Source organism: Emydura macquarii, unplaced genomic scaffold (assembly GCF_026122565.2).
Source record: "Emydura macquarii macquarii isolate MOO-44397 ecotype Brisbane River unplaced genomic scaffold, CSIRO-AGI_Emac_v2 contig_1483, whole genome shotgun sequence".
NCBI lineage: Eukaryota > Metazoa > Chordata > Testudines > Chelidae > Emydura > Emydura macquarii.
Genome location: NW_027131620.1, coordinates 22555274 through 22571418, shown reverse-complemented (window position 1 = coordinate 22571418; position 16145 = coordinate 22555274). Strand labels below are relative to the sequence as shown.

At 42.6% G+C, this 16145-nt stretch overlaps 1 protein-coding gene across 2 annotated transcripts; it reads right to left on the bottom strand.

The window, feature by feature from the left end:
* Positions 1-752: 752 nt before the first annotated feature.
* RAB5IF (RAB5 interacting factor) lies at positions 753-10821 on the bottom strand. 2 transcript variants are annotated; one of them, XM_067554451.1, is made up of 4 exons: positions 10549-10814; positions 5730-5833; positions 2832-2961; positions 753-1177 (listed from the first exon to the last, which is right to left on the bottom strand). In XM_067554451.1, the coding sequence occupies exons 1-4, from the start codon at positions 10690-10692 to the stop codon at positions 1136-1138; spliced, it is 420 nt and encodes a 139-aa protein (XP_067410552.1). In that variant the 5' UTR covers positions 10693-10814; the 3' UTR covers positions 753-1135. The 2 variants fall into 2 exon arrangements, with proteins under 2 accessions (XP_067410552.1, XP_067410551.1); XM_067554450.1 differs by lacking the exon at positions 753-1177 and having other exon boundaries at positions 1188-2961; positions 10549-10821.
* Between the last annotated feature and the right edge of the window lie 5324 nt (positions 10822-16145).

Below are 16145 nucleotides of genomic sequence, written 5' to 3'. Positions count from 1 at the left end.
GAAAAGATATGTAATTAAGCATTTTAGAGAAGTAAACAGGCCCCAGGAGTAGCTCTAAACTGATGGGATAGCTCAACAATGTCTGGTTTAGATGGTGCTTTGCTCTGTATCATGAAGAGACCAACACTGAAATCTGGAGGCCATCTGCTCCTAGGAAAACGCTTCTTTTAAAGAGTTAATAATTCTGCATCTATGACGTTAGCTGCCTGAATTGTATTTATTTTTAGTCTCCTGCATTTGTCAATGTCTTCATTTGAATCCTGTTGACTTCTATATACATACTATAAAAAAAATTAAGATTTTAAGCAGTTAAATTCTGACATTTAGAAGTATGCCTCTGGAATTATTTTATCCATCTAGACTACTGAACTCTGAGGTAGGCTCCGGGAACTGAGTTAGTAACCCTCTGGGCTAGCAGAAACATGATGGAGGTTCTAAGCATGATGAACACTGTTTACAAGTTAAACACTCCCAAAGCAGATCACTCTAACTCTGCCCAGCAAAATGATTTAAAAATCCATGTCTTTAGCAGAGCATTTGAAAATTCTGGTGATCAAAGGATTCTTAACTTAAAAAGAATATGGTAACAATATAGTCAATTTACTCAAATAAATCACATCTTTAATTATCTTAAAAGAACCCAAGAGCAACCATTGAACTCCATGTATTGTTTGAATGCTGCAGTGTTTTCCTCCTGAAAGTAACTTAAAGTGACTGCTGTTTTAAAAATCTATTTCTGAAGGACAACAATGGAAGACAAGTCACGATTTAATGACAGATTTCATCCAGAGGGTGAGGTAATTTATACAAATTAAATTAACAGATTCACCCTTTAGCGCACAGGAGGTTGTTACAGTTATTGGATAAAGTCATGGAAAAAGTTCAAAAGTTGAACAGTCTTGAACTGCTTTCAAAAATTGTGATGGCTTTTAAAAAGTTCCAATAAGCAACACTTGTATAAAATCAAGATAGACTGGCTTCTCTCTCAGGAGAGCTGGGGCTCTTCCAGGTTCCTCAGACAACTGGTATAAAGGGTGGCTGATTTTATCTCCCACCAGTCCGTTAGAGGCTCTGATTTATTAAAATGTTCTTAGATTTATTGAAGACTGGACTGGGAGGCAAGGGCTGCAGATGGTCAGTTGTAGTGGATGGCAGTGTAAAAGATTATCCAAACAACCTGAAGAAGGGACAAAGAAGAGGAAGTGAAAGTTAATTAAGCCCCCCGGAAAGGTTTCAAACATTTACCACCCTCCCCCTTATCACAAAAACGAATAAGCTGTGCTAGTACTGAGAGTGGTGCTAGCAGTACAAGCAGAGTCCAAGATGGAACTTCATGGGGAAAGTCATTTTTGACATCAGAAATCTAAGAGGCCACTCTACTTGACAGGAGACAAAATTTAAATTTTGGGGCCACTGTGGACAGCCATAGGAACATCACATCCCACAGACTGTTGCAGTCTACCTTCTGATTGGCTTGCAGTCCTATCATGCCCCACACCGAGGTGCCACCAAAGCCTCTACACTGACTTCAAAACAGCCATAAATGGGATCACAGGTATTTTGGAGGGTGGAGGGAAGAGGGGTGCATAGAAGAAAAAAATTTAGATGTGCTGTATTAATGAGTCACAACAGAGACCCTGAAAGACATGAGCAGTGAATTTGATATAACAAGTGCTAAGGCTCTAGATTAAACCTGATGGAGAGTAGATTTTAAAAAATAAAAAAAAATAAAAATCACACTGCCAATATCATAGAATCATAAGGTTAGAAGGGACTGCCAGGGTCATCGAATCTAACCCTCTGCCAAGATGCAGTATTTGTTGTGTCCAAACCATCTGAGACAGATGGCTATCCTGCCTCTTTTTGAAAACCTCCAGTGAAGGAACTTCCACAATCTCCCTAGACAGTCTGTTCCACTGTCCTATTGGTCTTACAATTAGTGAGTTTTTCCTGAGGTTTAATCTAAATCTGCTGTGCTGTAGCTTGAACCCACTGTCTCTTGTTTGGCCCTCTGTGGCAAGAGAGAACTTCTCCCCATCTTCTTTATGGCAACCTTTCAAGTGTTTGAAGAACGCTATCATGTCTCCCCCCATAATCTCTTCTTTTCCAAACTAAACATATGCAGTTCCTTCAGCCTTTGCTCACACGGCTTGCATTCCATCCCTTTGATCATCTTTGTCGCTTGCCTCTGGATGTTTTCCACTTTCTCTACATTCTTTCTATACATCGGTGATCAAAACTGGATACAGTACTCCAGCTGAGGCCTAATCAGCGCTGAATAGAGTAGTATTATCACCTCCTGTGACTTGCATGCTATGCCTCTGTTAATGCAACCTAAAATTGCATTTTTTTTTTTTTTTTTTTTTTTTAAAACATCGCATTGCTGACTCGTGGTGGATCACAACCTCCACATAACTCCCAGATCCTTCACAGCAGTGCTGCTGCCAAGCTGGTTATCCCCCATTCTGTATTTGGGCATTTGGCTTTTCTTCCTTAAGTGGAGCACAAATTCAGCATTTGTCTTTGTTGAATTTCATCTTGTTGTCTATAGCCCAGTTCTACAACTTATCAAGATCCCTCTGAATTTTAGTTCTATCCTCCAAACTGTTGGCTTTGTGCTACATGCATGCCAGAGGGGAGGGAGAAGATTAAGAATTAACTGACCTTACTACTGCTGCAGTACAGCCTTTTCACTGGCTGCAAACTTTCTGCTCCTTAGCCGTCCCTTACCTAAGATTCCATGGAGTGTTCCTAGTCACTCACATCTTATCACAACAACTCCACAGGCAGTAATTGGAGCAACTGGAAAGGGAACGGGGGAGGGGGATTACCAAAAACAGTGCAAATGAGGTCATGAATCCTTCTTTCGTTAGCTCCCATGTGCCTCCATACTCCTCTTCGTCTATCTGCTGAAAGCTACTAAAATAGAGGTACAGGACGCCAGCGTTGATCAGGCAGAATCTGGGGACAAAGATATTAGGAGCGATCATTTCCAAATTACATGATAAAACCAAATAATGACCTAATCAACATTACAGTCAAGGAGTAGGATGTTCTCCTCCTGTCCCCAGCTTGCAAGAGGCTCAAACTCTTTTGCCTCCTGGAAAGAAAGCATACCAAAGCAGAGTCTCTCCAGTGCAGGCAATGTTAACTCTCTACCAACTTTTCTCCCAGCCTGTCAAGTGCCTGAACTACAAATGCATCATAGGCTGGTTTCATATGGGTATAGCAGGGGACTAGTTCTTATCCAAATTTAAGATTACCTCCATCACATGCTGCCAGTAGAGCATAGATTTGTGGCCCTACAGTCAGAGATTGGTAGTTACTCTGGTGATCTCCTGAGCATTTAACAGTTAAACCCAAAAGATTTAAATACAGTATCAGTCTTTTACACTTTAGGTCCTAGCGCCAGTTAGGTTTAGTAAAACCATTCTGAAATCTAACAGAGCTCATCTCACCCTAAAACACACAGGGCCCAATTTGCCATTTCCCTGTGACCATACTTGATTGACTTTTAGGCTAATGTAAAGGGGTCCCCAGGAGTAGAGGGTCCCTATCCCCAGCTGCAGTGCAGAGACAAGCATGGACAGGCCAGAGGGGTGGATCTGGTGTGCCCTTGCCAGATCTGTGCCCCGGAAATTCTGTGCTCCTCCAAGCCCTAAAAGCCACTGCCAACTGGGGTGCAACTTTAGGCAATCATCAGGACTGCCCTAGCCTGTTCCAAAGATCACACAAGCCCCAATGCAGAGTTAAATCTGACTTCAAGAGACTCAAGATTGGGACAACCTGGGAAGTGAAAACTTGCCTTCAAACAGTGCACTTTCTGCAAGGATAGTTGTGTAAGATGAAAGGATGAGGGTGGGAAAAGACTGGAGCTCTGTGCCAGATACACTCAGGACTCCTGCCTTCCATGTTGCTCTTCAAAGAGAACATGCACAATGTTTACCAGAGAACCTACAATAGTCACAGTTGCATTAAATGTTTCTGGCACATTAAGAAACTGTTAAACACAAGTTCCCCATTGTGGAAAATTCCACTCTACACCAAATATCAGCTTCAATTACTTTTATAACCTTCTACACAGTAACTCATGAGTTATACTAATTACTGGAAGACCCACTGAGTTAGTAAGTGAACCACAAGCAACAGTGTACTTCTCATCTATTGTAACTGCAGTTTAGTTTAACGGTTCATAATAGGGACTGAAAAACCAGCTGTCCAGTGGTTCATATAAAGCGTTCCCTGATAAGCCTATGGCTCTGACCCTTCAATTTTTGCAGAATTTAAGCTTTCAGTAAAACAAAAAGTGTTTCTAGCCCTTATAGTTGTGAAGATAATCTTCAAGATGTAAAATGATACAGCGTTTTCTTCCAGTGTCTGCAAACAGCTTCAGTGTCTCTGCTACTCAGAGCTTTCCCAGGCAGTTTCACAGTGGCATTAACAAGATTAGTCAGTTTCAGGGCTACTATTATGAACCATGTGGGCAACAACGAAATTGTCCAGAATTGTATCAATGTCACACTGCTGCTGCTGGGAAACTATGAGCAGCAGCAGAAGCAGGCACTGGAGAAGACCCACCCCGTTGGTTAAAAACAGTCTGGAAGAATAGAGAACCAGAGACCTCCTTCCTTTCCCCTCACCTTCTCGCAGCAGCTAAGATGTGCTGAGAAGGGGGAAGAGTCAGAAAATTTCTTTTCCCTTCCAGCACTTAGAAGGGTGTAGAGCTTTAAGTTTCTAAAACATCAGTCACAGGCAAATACAGATATGGAGTCCCCCAGCAGAACTCAGGGACAGCACCATTAATGAAATCCCAGTGCTACCCATCTTCAACACCTAGAGCACTGCCTCTGATGCCTCTCCCATGTTCTGTGTTTACCTCTGGCTAGGAGGCCTGGTCCTTTAACTCATAGGTGATTGGTAAACTTTCCAAATTCTGTTACAAAACTTTTTTAATTAAACTAATGTGCTCACTGCAACATCTTTGCTAAAAGTGAACAAGGATCCCGTACATCGGGACAGATTAGAGATTTTGCTATAGGTTTGCACAGCTATAAATAAAAACATTAAGTTATTTTGGAAGCCTCTTCCCCTTACAATAATATTGAAGGTACTGATTTTGGTAAAGTGGTATCTCTGGTGAGAAGGATGAGAAAACAGCAGAAGTATCCCCGAGAATGATGCTTTACTTGTTACAGTTTACATTTTCTGTTTTGAAGAGACAACTTTTTGTTTTCAAAAAGGAACAAACACCAGTAGTGGGACTGTACAGTACACATTCTACAACAAGGGCAATCAACTTGGAAGCTGCAAACAATGATCAGGGGTTGTGACCACTCTGTATTTCCCATGTGGCTCGCAGTTACATGGGACAGGGGGTCCCAGTATGGGGAAAAGGAGTCATAGTATGGAAAATATTCAGAACCACTGTTTTAGTAGACAGAAATTGGGCATTGCTCCAGTAAGCCTGAGAATGTTAGTAAAGCAAAATAATAACTATTCAGAATAGGGGGCAGGGGTAGGAGTGTTACAGATGCCAACTGGCTGATTAGGTTACATGACACATGATGCATTATAACTTGCACTATGATACTGTATTTAAAAGGAATGTCAGACTTTAATGCATCTCCATCACCCCACTGCTTTACTGTTTTAAAATAGACTAGAGATATTGGGACCTCAACATCTGGGGAGAAAAAACAACATGTCAGATAAGAGGAAATAAACCTTACATTGCTATTCCCACAAATCCTTTCAATGGAACTACGCCCCAGATGACTCCCAAAATAACTGCAATGATTTGTCGGAACCAGTAGATCACGTCTAAAAACTCATCCTGAGGAGAGAAAAAAAAAACAGCAGCAAAGTTTGGTATCTCACATCTAATATCTAGTTTAGATAAACGATTTATAAGAGCATTTCATGCAACTACCTTGGAAAGATCAAGACTCTGAACCCATCGATTGCTTTTAAAGGAAAAAGTATTTTAAGAAACTATATATATAGAGTCTATGAAAGCAGCTAACCTCAATAAATGGATCCCACCCCCTCCAGTTTCCAAGGACTAGTGGACACTTAAAACTTACAGCAGCAGCACAGCTGTATTAGTACAGCTGTGCCAGCAGTAAGAGCACTTGCGTAGCCACATTATGTCAATGGGAGAGAGTGTCTCCCGCCGACATAATAAAACAACTGTCCTAAACAAATGGCGGAAGCTATGTCGGCAGGAAAGTGTCTCCCACCAACATAGCGCTGTCCACACTAGCTATTATGCTAGCAAAACTTGTTGCTCAGGGGTGTTTTTTTCACACTCGAGTGACAAAAGTTTTGCCGGCATAAGTGCTAGTGTAGACAAGGCTTAAATTCTGGCTTCAGTTTACACTTCTACCACTTGTGGGACACACAGAGAACAGATATTTAATCCATTTGTTTTAGAATTTGATACTATCAATGTTTGTAAGTCCAACTTTTCAGTTATTTATATTCTTCTGCCAGTTTTAAATGCCTGTATCATTCTTGATGTCTTTCCCATCACCCACAAATGTTGCCAGCAATTCTGTACTCTCAAGCAACTACAAATGACAGAATCTGCTGCGTATTATGCATCATGGAGATAAAAAATCCACCATCACTAAGGAAAACCTTTTTCTTCATAGGGCTGTTAAAAAAAAAGACATACATAAATTGGAATTATGAAAAAAGCATTGTTTAAAGTTCAATTCTATTCCAAAGAGACTAAAAATGAACCTATTTACATACATGGGATTGGGTTTGTTATTCATAGCCATCCCTGAACATCCGAGTGACAACACTTTGTAACTTTCTATTCCTGTTCTCCTTGTAGAGTCCAGGCAGCTATGAATGCTTGTATTCCACCCTGCCGCATGCTTCCGATCAAAATTCAGTTCTGATCTCAAATACATCTTTGCACCTTCACTGCACCAACATAACTTAAGACAGAATTTGGCCTACAGAATTTTTATCATGGGGCTGTGAAAGGCTGTTTGGGTTTCCACACATCCCAACATCTCAGCTTGTTTGAAGCCAATTATGCATTAACAGCATCTCTCCATGCACTGATAAACAAATAAGTCAATTTCTCCAGAAAGCGAAATATCTCTTCATTGTCAATTCACCTTCTATCATGTTCAGGGTCAACGTTATTTTTTAAAGAAGCCTTTGCACACAGTTAGAAGAAAGAAGCCCAGGTGACAACTGTGGCAGCATCTCCAGGAGCTCAAATGACTCCTTTGCTGTGTTGGCAGTGGCACCTCAGGGAAGGCCTTTTATTTGCACGATGGCTACTGAAAACTCAAGCCATTGACCTGCTGATTGTGTTGTTTGTCACAACACAATTTTGGAATCACAGCTTGCTTATAGCAAGAAATGCAAGAATGTCGCAATTCTAGCTAAAAAAATCACACCCCCCCAAAAAAACCTCTGGCCACATTCTTCCAAATGTATTGTTATTTTTTTAATTGCTTTTAAAAAAGTATCTGATTCATTCAAATAGAAAGAATACGAACAATACTGATTTTTTTTTAAAATAAAATGATACGAAGGCTTATTTTAATAGGAATGTGTAACATGCCTAAATTACACAGTTTTACAGATTTTCTGTGAGTCCCAAATACAACTTTATGAAAACAGAAAATAACTGCTCTAGGAGTTATTATTTATACTCTGCTCCCGTTTGGAAGATACAGCTCTGAACCTGCAAACACATACTGGAATTTAACTTTACACATGCAAGTAGTTCCAGTGATTGCAGCAGAACAATTTATTTGCTTAAAGTCAGGTAGATGCATCTATTTTGTGGAACCCATTCCTTAATGTGTTTATTAATGAAAGCTGACAGAGCACCACAATGGAATAGTGAGCAGTCATGACATTTATAACTGAAAAATATGGCAGAAGAGTTAAGCCATGCCAATCAGCCTTACAAGTTACACTGTGCTACTCCCCAAATAGCCCAGGTGGATGACCATCATCTTACAATAGATAGCCAAATGAAACAGCCAAGTGTTAGTTTACCCCTGGTTTTGATTTTTGGATTGTGCATGTACAAATTTGATTTAACTCTAAAGCAGAATCAGTGAGCTGAATCCTGCTCTTAATTACCTTTGTATAAATCCAGAGTCACTCCACTGTGGTGTAACAGAGCAGAATTTGGTCCTCTATAAATATATGTAAGTTGTAAAACTTACACTGAACACTTGTAATCATTTACATTCTAGATCTCGTTAGAGGAAACACTTGCTTCTCTTGTTCAGATCTGAAAAAGCAACCCCTTTAAAGCACTAGTCTAAACAAATGATTGATATAAAAGGGGCAACTGCACTGAGAATATGGAGTTGTATTCACTTGGGACATTCACAAGGTGACAATAAAACTAGCCTGATGTACAGAGGGAGCATTAAGCAAAAGGAACTGGAGATCTACTTACGTCACTACCATGGTATCTGAGCACCTCACCATCGTTAATAAGTTCACCCTCACAGTATTCCTGTGAGGTAGGAAGGGATTATTCTCATTTATTGCAGAAAGAAAATTAAGGCAGAGAACGTTTAAATGACTTGTTTTATATACATCTATGTTTAATTTCTGCAGTAGAGGAGGTACCTGTGAGCAAATAAAACTCACCTAGTCTTAGGCCTGGTCTACAGGTTTGCCAGTATAGCAATGCCAGTCAGAAGTACAGTTTTTTCCCCACTTTGACTGACAGTTAGGCCAGCAAAAGCCCTAATGTAAACAGTTATACCAGGAAAAAAGGTCTTTTGCCTGTACAAATTACCCTGATCAGGGAACTGGTTTAAGCTATTCTGACAAAGTAGTATTTTGCTAGAATAAGCTGTTTCTCCACTAGGAGGGTTTAGCTACACCAGCAAGCATTTTTAAGAGTAGACAAGTCATTAACAAGTACCAGAGGCTAGCTACATCTTTGCCAGTTTTCAGAAATCCACTCACTGTTCTAGCACTGCTGTAGCTTTACCAGCACCAGTGGGACCAGTGTAGGGCCATTGACATTTTTACTACCATTGCATGTCTCAGAGCCAGTCTAGACCACCATGCAATACCTGACACTTTCCCACATATGCCTCTCATTGCAAAAGAGAGGATGTGGGTGAGGTAATATCTTTTACTGGACCAACTTCTGTTTGTGAGAGAGACAAACTTGCAAGCCACAGAGCTCTTCTTCAGGTCTGCATGGCTCAAATGCTTGTCTCTCTCACCAACAAAAGTTGGTTCAATAAAAGATATTACCTTACCCACCTTGTCTCTCTTGTACCCTGGGACTGATATGGCTACAACTATGACTACATATGACGGTCTTGCCTATGCTAGCAAAACTTTTGTCACTCAAGGGTGTGGAAAAAACACCCTGAGCAAACTAAATTTTGCTGGCATAAGCACTTGTGTGGACAGTGCTATATTGGCAGGAGACACTCTCTCGCCAACATAGCTACCGCCGCTTGTTTAGGTGGTTTTGTGTCGTCAGCGGGAAAGCTCTCTCCCATCAACATAATGTGGCTACACAAGCGTTCTTACAGTGGCACAGCTGTACTGATACAGCTATGCTGCTGTAAGTTTTAAGTGTAGATTAGCCCAAAGACATATATGGAGATTTTTTTCTTTTAACAATTTCCTCCCTTTCCTTTTTATATATGCAAAATGTAAGATTACTTGTTTTTGTGTGATGTCAGGTAGAGGATTCTTGCTGAGTAGAACACCTATTTCTGTATCATTCTGAAATCTCAGCTTTCTCACCATTCACACCATCCATCAGACCAGGCTCATTGATAGTCAGGACAGCTCTACACTTAAAATGACGCAACTGTGCCACGTCAATGAAAATGCTACTACACCAATGGGAGAGCTTCTCCCATCAGCTTAGTTAATACACCTCAGTGCGAGGCGACAGCTATGCTGACAGGAGAAGACCTCCTGTTGACACAGTCGGATAGGTTGATATAAGTGCCTCGCTCAGGACTATGGATTTTTCACACCCCTGAGCAATGGAGTTATAGCAATGTAAGTTCATAGTGTAGACCTGGCCTAAATGAGCATCAATTCATTCACAGAAGGCAAAAGAGCAGCATTGGTTGGGACGTGTAATTGAGGCCTTTAGCTGCTTGCATGGGAAGTTTTATAGCTCCAATTATTAAAGAAAAGTTAAGACAGCAGCATGTAGATGATCTCCCCACATGGAGCACTGCAATTTCGCTCCTGGAGTGTCTGTGCCCTAGTGTCACAGGGAAGAAGTGACTAGCCTGATTTCTGAAAAAAATCAAATCGGGTTTCTGAAGATGTGGCAACAAAAACTAGCAGAGAAAAATACCAAAAGGGCTGCCCCAGCTCATGGGGCTGCAGGTATCCTCAACCCTCCCAGCAGCCCTCAACCCTCCCAGCGCCCGTGGGCGACCCCACCAGAGGCCAGCAGCCCCCCGAGAAGACGAGCACCAGCCCCCCGCGCTGACCCCCGGCCCCGCGTGACCCACGGGCCGCTCTCCCGCCGCCCAGCCAGTCCGGGCCACCCGGCCCCGGCCGCACCTTGTCCTCCCAGGCGGAGTCGCTCCGCAGCGCCTTGCCCCACACCGAGCCCCGCAGCGCGCCGCCGCCGTTGGCCACCAGGTGCTGCTGCTGCGGGTGCGGCGGCGGGGCCGGGGGCTCCTCCTTCCGCCGGGCGCCGCTCATCGTCCCCAGGCCACACCACAGGCCGCCCCGCTGCCCTCGGGCCCCGCGGTCACTCACTGCAAGGGAGGCGGCTCACGTGACCGCCCGCTCTCGGGCTCAGCCAATCACCCCTCTCCCTGCCGGGGAGGGGCGGGGCTGGCTCCACCTTTATCACACGATGGGTGGGGCCGTTTCCTTCTCTATGGCAAGAGGGAGGGGTCACGCCGAAAAGCGTTGCTTCTATCCCCTTGGGGGTGGGGCCTGGGAGAGCTGGAGGGAAGAGCTGCAGAATGGGGCGGGGCTTTAGGAACGAGGGGGAGGGGGCCTCTGCCAGCGGGAGGTGGGGAACTGCAGGAGGCTATGGCAGATGTCCCATTGCATAGCCCACACAGCCCTTCTGGAGCTTCCCATGCCCATGGGAGCTATACTCCAGACAGGGGCATAGCCACTGGTTAAAACTCCACAGCAGCTTCTCATAACCCTAACCCTCCCCTCTAAGGGCCTCGATGCCCTTTACAGACACCAACCATCCCTCCCAACAGAAATCCTAGGCAAAGGATACTCAGAGCACAGCTTCTGAATGCAAGTGGCTCTGTAATGCGTCTCCTGCAGTTCAGTTCGTTGCAGCATGTGACATTAAAACACTGGGATTTAATTACTAACCAATCTAAATTACTAACCAATCAGGCTGGCTCTTGCTATGTTATTAACCAATTAAGTTATCAACTTGCACTCAGTTAACTTATTTGCTGTGAGAATAATATATATATATATATATATATATATACACTAAAGATTCCCATCATGCTATTTAAGTGTGAATAGTATTGTAGTAAATGAAACAATGAATTCACACCACTGTGGCTCTTTTGGGTAATGTTGATGGCTAATTTGGCTCCTGAACCCCTGAGGTCTGAGTATCACTGCACTAAGCAGAAATGTGGTTCTCATTGCATACAGCATGCAAGAGGTGCCTGCAGGTTGGGAAGCACCAGTCACTTGCTTCGGAGGTAGGGAGACAATATTTGTGACAGATATGGCAATATCTTTGGGAAATCATATTGAATTAAGTTTAAATAGCTTTGGAGTCCATGGTATTATAAATGCAAAGTTTATGTATTATTGTGGGATTGCATGTAAATTATCTACTGGGACACCTGACCAATGTAAACACTGGGAAGTGTTAGGAGCTTCAAAGGACTATGTGTCAGGCAAGATAGAACTTTTAGGACAAACAAAATTAAGTGGCTTTCCTAGGAAATAGCTGGGGGAGAGGAATGTAAATTCTCACCTCCAGACCCAAGCTTTTGAAGCTATGGCCTGAGGGGAGAACCACTGTCTGACTGATCACCTATTCATCGTTTCTGAAGATTAGGGTTGCCAATTTTGGTTGGCTGTATCCCTGGAGGTTTCCTCACATGACATAATCTTTAAAGATTAATCTTTAATTCTTGGAGACACCAGGACAATCCTGGAGGATTGGCAACTGTATCAAAGAACAAAACTATATAAAAGAAAGTTTAACCTATGCATATGTGTTCTTGTTCTGATAAAAAGCTGTTATGAACTTGTAACCACAAAACCCGTATGTGAGGTTTGAAAGACTGATCACCTGCCAGAGCTCTTGCTGGAGTTGGGGGTGATCTCCTGTAAGCTTATTAGCATGTGTGTAATTTCTTTTATTATTTTTAATGTTTTCTCTGTAAGGCTTTTACCTTAAGAATAAATGTGCTTGCCTAGACAGGGTTCAAAACTGTGGGCAATTGCACTGTTTATAACCTCTGGAGAGAAAGAAAAGTGCAGATGCTAGCCATTTAGGCAGTACTTTCTGAGGAACTCACAATCTACACCGAGAACTGTGCTGTCTGGAAATATCCCTGTTAGGAGGGAGAGAGATGCGGATCTCTGGCCAAGAAAGGTGACTGCTGACAAGCTGGGAGCCTAGAGTGGACCTCCTTGCTGGAGCACAAGGGGGAAATACAGGCGCAGTTGCCCTGAACCTGACAGTATTATTTATCCCTGTTTTACAGAAAGAGGAGCTGAGGCACAGGGAGGAGAAGTTATTTGTCCAAGGTCACACACAGCCACTGGCAGAACTGTGAACAGAATATGGCAGTGCTGACTCCCAGTCCTGTATTCTAAAATTAGGCCATATTGTCCTCCCTCTATAGCCACAATAGGACATTCAGGAGAATCTCCATAGCTGATTTACACTATTGGGTAATTTGGAGAAGCAGAATGTAATTACACACAACTCAAGGCCAAGGCACCTGTTTTGACATAAAGTGCTCAGGGGTCCTCCACAAGCGATTAGTTTCTCAGTATGATGTATCTTCCAACAGATGACATCTCTGACAGCAGCAGCATCTATACGGGCTATCTGAGGAATGAGGACAACTGTGTGGAAAATACTGGACTACGTTTATTTTGAAGTATTAAGGATGGTCAAATGATTTGGGAGCTGAATTATGACTCAAGCAACCTTGCTTCACTTCCTCGCTCAACCACAGACTTCTTGTGATGACCTTGGGCAAGTGACTGTAAAATGCGGGTAGCACTTCCCTATCTTACAGGGGTATTGCAAAAATAAAATCCCTCAATGATAGTGAGGCACTCAGATACTATGATGATGAGGGTCACATGTACAGAGAGATTTTTTTAGGGGACAACTCCCCACAATGTTTATTCATATTACAAAATCCTGCATTTATATTGCAATGTATTGTCTGTTACATGATGATTACGTCAAATGACACATATTTAATCTGATCAAATGTTTCTTAGTAGCTCCTTATTGAATACAGGACTTGAGGCATTAAAGAAGGGATGTCCTTTAAAACAGAAAATGTGGGGTTAGACAAAAAGAGTTCTGCCTCTGTCTCAATTAATTCAATCGGACATACATGCAAACCATCTGAGACCTGCAAGACACGTTCCACCTCCAGAAACCATTCTGTTGGTTGTATTTGCAATGAAAACAATAACTGAAATATCAATTGGGTCCTAATAACTTGGTCATTATTATATTATATTCTTGCTTTACGAAGACAACAGCATTAAGCCTAGATCGGTCGTATTTCTCATGAGAAAGTGAGTTGGGAATCACTTTAGCTGCCTCCCTGTGGAATAATGTGGGATGGAATAATACATTGCCCTTGGATGACCTATGATTATGGTTGGTTCAAATGAAGATCCTCTTTAGGATGCATTCTGCTTCCACAGGCAGGCACGAAAGAGGCTGATAGACTTTGTGGGGTGGAGATGCATAGCAGATGTACAGCTTAGCTGAAAGCTACTTCCATAGACGCAGACAAGACTTTCATGGTTTGGCTTTGTCTTGACTAGGAAAAGTGGTGAGTTTATGTCAGGTTTAGCTAAGGCATGCTACACCTCATCTGAACTTAACCTCTTTTCCTAGTAGAGATGCTGGCTAACTGTGAGCTACAAGGTGTACCCTGCATCTACACAAGGAAAAAGGACAAGTTCGGGCTGAGCTAGCACATGGCAGCTAAGCTCGATCCAGACTCACCCACTTTTCCTAGTCATGACAAACCCTTTAACAGAGAGGTGTTTCTCTGCTATCTGAATCCAAATGTCAAACCCTAAGGATAAGTTGGGGATATGATCTGACTTTGAGGCATCTAAGTAAAGTTTTCACCTCCAGCAAAGCAAAACATAATTTGGTGACCAGTGAGAGCATCTGAGTTAGCCTGGAGGGTTTCACACGCATCACGTCTTTGCTGTTGTTAAGTCTTGTTGGGGTGGAAAGGGGGCCCATTATACTAGCTTTTTGGCCCATAATGGAGCATGCAATATGTTTATACGCTGTGTGGCTGGAGAGAGAAATGTATATGGTTTTTCATTGATCTACTTATGTGACACTCACCATAAGGTCTGAGCACCTCACAGCACTACTGTGTGGCAGGAAGGTATTATCCTAATGTATTACAGACAGGGAACTAAGGCAGAGAAAGATTACATGACTTGCCTGAGGTCACACACAAAGTCTGTGGTAGGTCCAGGAATAGAATCCAGCTTTCCTGCATTCCAGTCTGGTACTTGGCCATGAGATTATCTCCCCTGCTTTTAGCAGGCCTACCAGTCTAACTCCAACTGAATTAAATGGTTTTGGGGTTAAATCAGAGGACTGGGAGGCAGGAGAGCTGAATTTTATTCCCAGCTCTGCCAACTGCTTATGCTTTGGTTTTGGGCAGGACATATAGTGTCTCTGTACCTCTGTTTCCTGATCTGCCTGGCTGACTGGGAGTTACTCGTGTCCCCTACTGTAGGGAGAATCAAGCCCCATGGTGTGAACTGTGCTTATTACTATGGAGCAGAGCCCATGTGTCCACTAGATGGCAGGAAATTTACATCCTTATTTGATTGTTCCCCTAACTGCTCTGCTCTCTCAACCTGGGAATTTCTTTCAGCTGGGATCAGACATGCAGTCACTAGAGTAAAATACTGGGGAGTCCGCAATATTTGCTTAAACCATAGCTCACCCAGTGAGAAGGAAGCTGGCTATAACTCTGCCATACAGATTAATTAAATAGATTAAGAACTGGCTAACTGACAGATCTCAAAAAGTAGCTGTCAGTGGGGAATCATCATTAAATGGGGGTTTTCTAAAGGAGTTCAGCAGAGATCAATACTGGGCCTGATGCTATTCAACATTTCCATCAGTGATCTGGAAGTAAATATAAAGTCACTGGTGGAAAAATTCATGGATGACACGAAGATTGGTGGAGTGGTAAATAATGCTGAAGACCCACCAGTCATACAGAGTGATCTGGATTACTTGGTAAGATGAGCCCATTCAAACAAAATGCATTTCAATACAGTCAAAATGAAGAGTTTTCCATCTAGGAACCAGGAATACAGGCCTCATCTACAGAACGGGGGACTCTATCTTGGGAAGCAATGGCTCTGAAAAAGATTTAGAAGGCAATAGTGGACAAGTAACAGAACATGAGATCCCAGGGCGATGTTGAGGCAAAAGGGCTAATGTGATTCTTGGATGTATGAACAGAGGAGGAGTGAGTTGGAACAGAGAGGTGATTTTGCCTCTATACAGCGGTGGTGAGACCAATACTGAAATATTATATACAGTTCTGGGGTCCACGTTCTTAAAAGGCTGTTGAAAAATTGGAAAGAGTGCAGAAAAGAGCTACAAAGATTATTTGATGGCTGGAGAAGATGCCTTATAGTGAGAGACATCAAGAGCACAATTTGTTTATTTTATCTAACAGAAAATTGAAAGGTGACTGGATGACAGTGTAGAAGTACCTTCATGAGAAGAAAACACTGAGGTACAGTAGGGCTCTACTCTGTCAGAGAAAGGCATATCAAGACCCAAGGGCCGAAAGCTGAAGCCAGACAAACTCAAATGAGAAATTAGGCACATTTTTAACAGTGAGGGTGATTAATCACTGGAACAAACTCCCAAGGGAAGTGGTGGCTTACACAATGCTTGA

Excerpts from the sequence above, each read along its gene's own strand:
- RAB5IF (XM_067554450.1), bottom strand. The coding sequence starts at position 10,692 with ATGAGCGGCGCCCGGCGGAAGGAGGAGCCCCCGGCCCCGCCGCCGCAC. Across the intron at positions 5,834-10,548 it reads ACTCCGCCTGGGAGGACAAG|GATGAGTTTTTAGACGTGAT; the intron begins GTGCGGCCGGGG and ends TTCTCTCCTCAG. Across the intron at positions 2,962-5,729 it reads GGATTTGTGGGAATAGCAAT|ATTCTGCCTGATCAACGCTG; the intron begins GTAAGGTTTATT and ends CTTTGTCCCCAG.